This window comes from Tetrao urogallus (genome assembly GCF_951394365.1).
Source record: "Tetrao urogallus genome assembly, chromosome: 20".
NCBI classification, from domain to species: Eukaryota; Metazoa; Chordata; class Aves; order Galliformes; family Phasianidae; genus Tetrao; species Tetrao urogallus.
The window spans coordinates 3,742,871-3,752,530 of record NC_136833.1 but is presented as its reverse complement, the minus strand read 5'-3'; the positions used below and the strand labels follow the sequence as shown (position 1 = coordinate 3,752,530).

Below are 9,660 nucleotides of genomic sequence, written 5' to 3'. Positions count from 1 at the left end.
ATCAGAGCTAAATCATCTCTCCAGATTCGTGTGCTGCGAATCAGAAAATTGAGCATTGTGATGTGTTGAATTGGAGGGGTCACAGAGGTGGAGCGTTGCTTCCTGAGTTTTGTTAAAGCATCACTTCATAAATGGAGCGAGTCAAATTCATCCTTGGGAACAACCACTGGTTTTGATGAAAGTGCATAGAGAGCTTTGGCCTCTAGGGTGTTGATAAGGTCATGTCCACTTGTCAGGAAAATATATTGGCTACTGAGTTTTCTGCATCCCTGCCTCTTCTGTGATGACAAACCTGGGTGCCAGAAAGAACTGCACAGAAATTTAGAGGCATTTTAACTAAATGCCACCTCTGCTCTCAGCTAGGTAAGTTCCTCAGGCAAGTCACTGACATTTTCTCTGCCTTTATTTCACCATATATGACACATGAATGAAGATCCTAATCTTCTTTGAAGAAGACTTTTGAGACCACAGATAAATCCTATTAACGTAGCCCACGATGATCTGTTAGTATGATCAAAGCAGCTGGTTTTGCATGAGCTTCCAGAACAGATTTTCTGAAGAGAAAGACTGAAGTGAGCGCTCACACCCCCGTAGGAGCCACCTTTAAGTGAAACAGACTCTTGATAAAGAGCAGCAATCCTCTGCACCCCTTGTCAACGCACCTTAATGTCCTATTTCCACTTGGTCCTTTTTCCTAGCTCTACCAAAGCCTCGTCCAGAGAGCAGCCACACTTCATCAACTCTTCTGCCTACCTCAGCCTACCTGCTTAATCAACGTCAGATAGGTATTGCTTCCCTGAGCATCTTCAGAAGCAAGCTTGCAGCTCACAACAGTACTGATATTCTCCTTATTTAATAAATGTCTTCAGCACACACACACAAAGTGTTTCTCCCTTTCAATTTTTGCATTCTATGCCTTGCTCCCCAACTGATCAGGATCAATAAATGGGATAGAACGTGGGTCTCTGCCTCTATTCGAAGGCTGTTTCTGCACATGCACACTGACTGTCACACTATGCACAATAAACATGCAGAGCACTCATTCTCATGGTAAGTCTTGCCATGTGGCTGTACTTCTGAAGAGGCATTCAGTATTTTCACACACAACTTGATGCGACTGCTGTAGGGTACGTTTCCCAAAGCTTGGAAATACAGAGCACTACACAAAGTACCAGTACTGAGCCACAAGCTAAGGAAAGATTTTTTTGGGCTGCTTTCACAAGAATTTTACATTCCACATTCAACAAAATATAACACAAACTCAAGATACTTGTTCTCCAAAAGACTGAATGATTTGCAAGAGCTTAAGTATTCTCTGAACGACGGGCACTACATTTTACTGCTGCTTCCAGTAAAACCTGTGGGTCTCTGACTTGGAGCCTCTTAACTGCAATTCAAGCAGCAAGCACCACGTGTCATGATAGAGCAATCAGTGCACCTGTGAATTCTCACAGACATTTCTAGAGCAAAGAATAATTTTACTGAAATATTAATAGTCTGCAATAGCTTTTGAAGGAAGGAGGAGGATCTTTCCACACAGAATCATCTGGAGATCATTTTTGCTCGCTACCAAAATGTTCTGGTGAAGAAACAGCCATCTCATAAATGCAAGGCTTACAGACCAGTACAGTCTGGAAGCAGTTCACTTACAGATGGAGTTTTCTCTTTCCTGCAGCCTAACAAAGAATTTTAAGTAAGCGAAACAAAATGGCCCTGCTGATTTGTACACACGTAGCCTCAGCAACCAACGTATCAGTAACTAACATAACCTGAACTCCTAAGGCAGATGCTGATTGTAACAGCAACTGTATTTAACTTAGATGCTTTGAAAATGTCACCCTAAGTGGACAGGCAGCTTAAATTCCACTTTCTGATGTGACTTAAAGCCCTAAGGCACACGTGTAGATAGGAAAATCACGGCCATAGTCAGCTGTGCTCTCCTTACTCTTCAGTGGCTGATACAAACATGAGAATGCTACGTGATACTTCATCTAAAAATTAATCCCAACTGCTTTCCGGGCAGCTGCACAAGCAGCCAGCTTTACCCGTTCTCACTCTTAGTCCATTATTTCCTTCTACTTCGCTGTCCACAATCCCTTTATACACATTTTTCTCCATGTACTTGTGGATGTGCCAACTAATAGGAGAGGTGTTGTCCTCACTGCTTCTCTCTGGATCACCCATCAAAGTTACTGGGTCTGGAAGGTGAGAAACACCTCAGCAGCAGAAAGCATTAACAAACAAGCTGCGCCACGCATCGTGAATTCACCCTGACGCACACGTGTACCTTCACAAACCTAAAACATACGTGACAGAACGAGCTCAGAGCCATCTCAGTGCGAGCAGAGCAGTCCTGGCTCACATTTATTAGCAGAACCCGTAGTAAACATTTATGTTATGGGAGCATTTAAAAGCCCTGCTTGAAAGCTCGTTTGTACCCGGGCACCAAACAGCCCCGGAGCAGCACAGCTGCCTGCCAGATGGCGTGTTTTGTTGTATTTAGCTGCCACTTAAGGAATACTCCTGCTTACCCTAACAAACTTGCTGTGCTGTCCATGCAGGGACAATCTGCCGTCAAAACGGCAGCAGAACCGCAGGCTGGGACCGCATCTCCTCACGGAGCACAGGGACACCGCACCGCAGCGCGCTGTGCCCGTTTCGCCGTGTTTGCGTCAGTTACCCTACTTCTCATGGAACCCCGCAGCCAGCCCCGTCCCACGGACACCACAGCGATCGCCCCTCAAGCCACAGCAGCTAACCACGGCGCGGCAGCCCCGATCCGCCCGCTGCTCCCACAGCCATTCCGCACCGCCAAGCAGCGGGAACGCGGAACTGTCCTCAGCGTTCCGGGTGGCCCCTACTTTATGCGCAGCCATTCCACCACGTGACGGCGGCACAGCCAATCGCAGCGCACCTTCCATCCCCCCCTCCCCGCCTCCGCCGCCGCCGCGTTGCTAGGCGACGGGCGGGCGGCCGCCATGTTGAAGGCGAAGGTGTTGCTGGTGGGACCCCGCGAGGTGAGGGAGCCTCGGGGCTGCACGTAACCCTTGGGCATCCTCCCCGGGGCTCGGGACTGCCCCTTGAGGGCTGCAGTTCCCAGGCGAGGCCTGGGAGGCAAGGAGATGTGGAGGCTGCGGCCGTGCAGCTTGGGAGGGGAGGCGGGCAGGCCTGCGTGCATTTGCCTTGAGGGAAGGCAGGGTGCTGGGAGCAGCCCCGTGTTCTCCTGTCCGTTGTGGCTTTGGAGTGTTGAATTCATACGGTTGTCTTATTTTCTCGTGTGTTCCAGTCTGGAAAATCCGTCTTGGCAAACTTTGTTTCGGAGAGCACAGAGGGGATTGGCAGCTATGTCCCAACACAAGGAGTGAGGTGAGAACAGCAGTGTGGACGCAAGCAACCCACAGGTCTGAGGTGGTGGATGACACCTGCTTGTGTTCACAGGATCCTGGAGTACGAGAAGCCAAACTTAAATGGGAACAGCAAGGGAGCTGGGTGTCGATTTGAGCTGTGGGACTGCAGCGGTGATCAGAAGTAAGCTGGCATTGCTGTTACTTTGTCCAGGTTATTCAGTCTGTACTAATCTTGTTTACACAACGTTCTCATGGGTAAGACATTGAAACCTGTGATCTTTTGGAGATGAGGAATATTACCACCTTTTCACTCCTGTGTAAATTTGTACTGCTTTCTGTTGTAGAGCATTTAATGCTGGGTAATCCTTTCCATGATCCCAACTGACACCGTTAGTTTTGGCTACGGGCTGAGCATAACAATAAAATCTGTGGTTTTCAGAATGAAGTTAGAGGCAAAGCAGGGGCCCTGCCTTTTTCTGTTTGAAATTATTATGTGAATGGATTTCAAATAATGTATTTATATGATTGAGCTTTAATTTCCCAGGATTACAGAACTGGACAGATTAGTTTTTAGGAATAAGTAAGAAAGTATATTTGGAATATCATAGATTACTGCAAGATTACTAACATTATATTCAAGAAAAACTACTGAAATCATAAAGTCATAGAATTGTATGAGTTGGAAGGGACATTTAAGGGCCATCTGGGTCAACACCCCTGCAGTGAACAGGGACACCTATAGTTCCATCAGGTGCTCAGAGCCCCATCCAGCCTGACCTTGAGTGTCTTCAGGGATGGAGCATCCACCAAGATACATTGCTGAGGAGGGGAGAAGAAAACTGAGAAGTTTTTGAGTGCATATTTCCATTTCCCTGCTCTCAGCCTTACCATTTTCCATGCACCTCTTTTTCAAGGTTTGAAACATGCTGGCCAGCTCTTATGAAGGACTCTCACGGTGTAATAATAATCTTCAATCCTGAGCTGCCCAGTCACCTGAAAGAAATCGAAATGTGGTACTCCTGCTTCGTGCAGCAGCAGCCACTGCTCGACAGCCAGTGTCTCCTTGTTGCACATCACAAGCCAGGTAGTGCAGAGGACACAGAAAATCTGTCCTTAGGTAAGAATATAGAATATGTTGGTCAGAGTTTTTTTGTTGATTTCTTAATCTTTGAAATTGGCCATACCTTGTGGCTTTTATTTTTCATGAAAATCTAAGAATATTAGAATGCTTTGCAAAACAAAATTACTGAATTTCAAAAGTCACCTAAAAGGTAAACAATGTTCCAGTTTCCCAAAAGTGGAAATAAAGACTAGAAACATTTGAGTGACATCTCTAAGGCCATGCAGTGAGTGTGCAACTGAGCCAGGCATTAAAACTGATGACTGCAACCAGAAATAATTATCACTAGCAGTTCATCTTATGCAGTTTCACCTTCTGCTTACTGACATTTTGGAAGCCACTTAACCCTGCATTTTAGTCATCAGCAGACTAGGAGTCCTTTGTACTACAAGGTTAATGATCTTCCTCTTAAAATTATTATAGCTGTGTTATTACACGCAGCACAATTATTTGTGGCTGTTGTTACAAGTGAGAACATGCACTGCCTCTGGACAACCTATTCTGGTTTTCAAACAAGTACTTATTATAAGCATTAATATATTAATACATATTTAACATAATAACACCGTTCTGTAATTTTAAAATAATGCAGAAATCTTATCAATTCAGTAGTAAAATGCAATTCAGTGCTGAATTATTCAGTTATGCCTCGTTGACTGTGAGACCAATACTTTAAGCCTTAATTGTAATATTTGAGGAATTTAAACTAGCAGCAAGTTCTTCTTGTTTGTAGTGCCAACAAGCTATGCTGCATTTCTTTTTCACATTGTGTCATTTGGGGTATGAGACATCTGATACTTCTGAATTCCAACTGATGTCTTACCAAGATCTGTCCCATGACATTGACCACGAGTGCTTTTCTAAAGGCATATGCCTAATATTTTTTTTCTTACATTCAAAGCTTACCCATTGAACAAGCTGAAACTAATACATTCCAACTTAGAAGAAGATCCTGAAGATGTTCGGATGGAATTTATGAAATACTTCAGAAGCATTATCAATGTAATAAATGAGAACAGAGAGAAGGAAGAAATGTCAATTATTTCATAACATTAAAAGAAAGCAAAGAGAAAGGATTGGTTGAACTTTGTAAGCTGTGCTAGCAACATCCTTTGCAAGAAGAATTTGCCAGACTATAAATGCTTCAAAGAAAATAATGCATGATTTGTAACTTGAGCAGAAGAGGCAAGTGCTGACATCAGATAAACTGTGGTGCCAAAGAGGTGGCTGCACACCCAAGAATTTGGGTACCTTTTGGTATGTTCAATTTTTCATTTGCTGTCAGATGTACAGGAAGATGTTGGTCAGTGTGTTAATGGGCACTAAAAGATAAAGATCTTGATTGTCTCCTCACTCAAGAATCCCTTTTTGTAAAGGTGCTAATAGAAAGCATGACAGAAGTTAAGCTTTGTGGAGTTCTGTTGAAGCATCATAAAGTGCTCGTGTGAGCTGTGTTCCTGGAGGAGTTATGCTTTTGGAAGTCAGTTGAAATCTGATGGGAGTGGAGATCTGAGCAGCAGTTGTTGGTGTGGACCAAACATGTGCACATGTTGTCATGTTTTAATATAACAAATTCTCCTTTCTGTCCAGCATCTGAAGAGAGCACATTTCATAGCTATTGCTCTGGCAAGTCAGAATTGCAGCCTTTCTCATGACAGCTTTTCCTCTGCTGCAACAAACTCGTCCTTATTGGAGACAAGGTATGGGTTACTCTGAGAGAGAAGGAATCAAAATCTCAGTGCAGTGCAATTACTTTGGCCTATTCCTGGAGCTCCAATAAGCAGAAAAATTAGTGCTGCATTCTCCAGAGGAGGAAAAGCAGCTTCAAACTTGGATTACTGTTCCCTGTTGTACTGAAATAAGTGGTTTCATAGATGATTTACTTTCTGTTTTGTTTGGTTTGCATTCATCCCTGTTCTTAATGTGTTCTGCTGTGGAAGGCATTTTTTGTAATGTAATACTAAGGCAATGAAATTGTTTTTATAATAAAATTGCATCCTTTTTGCCCTCAAAGGGAAAGTGAATTATGTTTTTGTGGATGTCTTATCAACTTCCTTAATTATTAGTGAGGAAAGCTGTGATAAATTTGTAGTACATTTCACACTAATTAGTTCCTACAGGAGGAGTTTGCAAAAACTTGCTATGGACCCACATAGCCAAAGAAATGATGAATGGAAACCAGAAGAATATATCTATACTGACTTCTTTCTTTTTTTAACCAGTGGAGAATTTAAAGTAGAGAGGACCTGGGAGGAGAAACTGCAGAAATCCTTCAGCAGCTTCCCATCTTATCCTGTTCTGCAGCTTGCTTTGTGAAGCGTTACATCAGTGGCTTATGAGAACCACATCTGACTCACAGCACTAAATTTTGCAGATTGTTTCATTGCATGTTCCATGCCACACAGCTATATTTGAGCTGCAGCTGTTCTACAAGTATTATTGTTAAAACAGCCTTGTCCTCTAATATTGTATTTTAGTTAATATCCTTTGTAGAAAGTATATTTAAAAAAAAAAGAACCACTTAATGTATTTTAGTTCAAGACAACAGAAGTGAGTGCTTCTTGGGTTTTTCAGTGATCTAGGTTCATCAGTCTGCTATTTTATTTTCAAAGTTCTTCCCTTCCTGAATAATTAGTTCTGTTCTTCTGCAAACATTCTCCATTTTCCAAGGTGGCAAGAAGAGATGTCTCCAAAATCTGTGTTATTTACACATCTTTCTTCTGGCTTTCTAACAGCATAAGGAAACTTCAGTGAGCAGTCAGGGTGTGGAGCCCTGTCACAAACATATTAGCAGTAGCTCGTGCCTTTTCCTGGCTTCCTCAAAATGCCCCAAACTCCTGAAGGCAAATAAATAAGTAAATAAGCAGCACTCCCTTTTTTTGTGAATTCAGTCCGCATCAGTAGTTAACAATGATTGACAAGCAGCTCAAAATCAATGAACACGTAGGTAGAGCCTGAAAGCCTCTCTGTCCCAGTTGTACGCTGTACTTCCCCAGCTGGTTTTTGCTCATTACTAAGTTCTTTTTATTTAAAACAAAGGTATGTGAGGCAAAGCTTTAAAAGATCTTTTAAACAGTTTTAAAACTAACACAACAAAACATAGTGAGCTAGGCTTTACTTCAGAGAATTACAATTCCAAATTGGTTAGTACCAAGCGTGTGGTGTGTGAAGCTGGTGTCAGTAACCCACATTATTCTTTTCCTTTTTGCTTTGTATGCTCACAGAATTTGCTGCCCCAGCTTCTTTTCATTGTCTACTGGCTCTTATTCTGCCATTAATGCTAAAAGCTCCACTTGATTCTGAGAAGAAACAGAGAGGTACTGAAAGGAAACACCAGCGAGAGTAAAGGTACCGTGAAAGAAAAAAAGTAAAATAAACAGTAAGAGATGAAAAGAAAAGGTTGGAAGGAAATAGAGGGAGGCTGGCATTTCAACATCTACATTTTATTTCTACTACTTTTGAAACAACCAGGCTTTATATGTTTGCAATCAGTGTCATAGGGTGGTCTATTGGAGACAGTTATTGGAAAATTCAGTCTAGGTAGAGAACAAGTTTTTTACACATTGCCTCAGATTATTTTTCCTTGTTGCCAGCTGTGGGGCAATGGAGCCAATTTTAAAATATACTGTCTTAATAAACTCAGTTTCTCCCAACATATGTATTTTGATGTGCACTGGTAAAGGCTGCTACAAAACCCAGCAAATGAAATTGTACTTGAAATGCAAACCAGTGCTTGCATTATGTCAGAGTTGAAAAGTCAGTGATGAACTCTCCTATCCTTTGCCTTGCTTCATATCAAATGTTATCCATGATCTTCATCAAACCATTTAGGTTGGAAAAGATGTCAAGATTACTGGGACCAACCATCAGTCTGACCTGCCGAGTCCTGTCACTGGCCATGTCCCTCAGTGCCACACCACACATTCTCTGAATACTTCCAGACTTGGGTGTTCCACCATTTCCTTGGACAACCTGTTCTGATGCTTGACTACGCTCTCCTTAAGAAATATTGCCATTATAGCCAATCTAAACCTCCCCTCATGCAACTTGAGAACAGTTTGTCATTTCCTATCACTTGTTGCTCCTGAGAAAAGAGACTGACGCCTTCCTCACAGCAACCTTTTATCAGATAGTTGTAGTAAGCAAGCGGGTTTTTCCTCAGCATCCTCTTCTTCAAACTCAACCTGGTTTCCTCAGCCACTCTCTCATATTTGTTGTTTTTTAGTCCCTTCACCAGCTTTGTTGCTCTCTGCACAAGTTTGAGAAACTCAGTACCTTTCTTGTACTTGGGCCCAAATCTGGATGTAGTTTAAATACTACAGGTGTGGTCTCACCTGTGCTCTGTATAAGGGAACAATCACTTTCCTGGTCCTGCTGGCCACGCTATTTCTCATGCAGGCCAGTATGCCATCATCCTTCCACAGCTGGCTCATGTGCAGCCAGATGCCATCCAGCATCCCCAGATCCCCATGCCATCCCCAGGTCCTTTTCTGCTGGGCAAATTTCCAGCTGCTCTTTCCCAAGCCTAAACCACTGCAGAGTTGTTATGACCCTACTTCAAGCTCAAGAAAAAAGGTGTAAATTACAAATATCTATATATTCTGCATTAGAGAAGAAAAATAATTTTAGACAGAGCAAATGGCAGATCCCTAGATTTGACCTTATATCATCCAGAAAGGCCATAATATTTAATAATGTGGATAATCATTCATAAAATCTGTCCAAGAGATAAATTCTGCTGTTGCTGAAGAGCAGAACAAATGGATAGGCTAAAATTAATCCTCAGAATTGCAGTAGCTTCTGAGAAAGAACTTATCCAGAAGTATCGTGTGTTAATGATTTATGAACGAGGTCCACAGAGACACCCAGTTAGAAGAAGGGTAAGAGAATGCCAGATGCTGGACAAACACACGTTACATCTCTACCTCTGTGTTTTACAGCCTGGCCTTCCACTGATATCAGCAAATCTGCAGAGCTTCAAACAGTTCCACAGCACAGTATTATCCAGACTGGGGTGTGCAGCCTTATTTGTTTGCCTGAAGCTATGTGGTTAATAAATGACTCTTCTATGGCTTTGTCCATATTTCTGCTTGTGAGAGCAAAGAATTACTCAGGCAAGCACAAAGGAAACCAGGAACATGAGGTAATCAGCCACAAGCTATGCAGAAGTCAGTTAGCTGTCAAGCCACAGCT

At 42.6% G+C, this 9,660-nt stretch overlaps 1 protein-coding gene across 1 annotated transcript; it reads left to right on the top strand.

Annotated features, from left to right (window-relative positions):
- Positions 1 to 2,978: 2,978 nt before the first annotated feature.
- IFT22 (intraflagellar transport 22) lies at positions 2,979 to 5,517 on the top strand (the record flags this gene model as incomplete). The annotated part of the gene is made up of 5 exons (XM_079545083.1): positions 2,979 to 3,017; positions 3,287 to 3,366; positions 3,439 to 3,528; positions 4,262 to 4,464; positions 5,369 to 5,517. The coding sequence occupies 5 exons, from the start codon at positions 2,979 to 2,981 to the stop codon at positions 5,515 to 5,517; spliced, it is 561 nt and encodes a 186-aa protein (XP_079401209.1).
- Between the last annotated feature and the right edge of the window lie 4,143 nt (positions 5,518 to 9,660).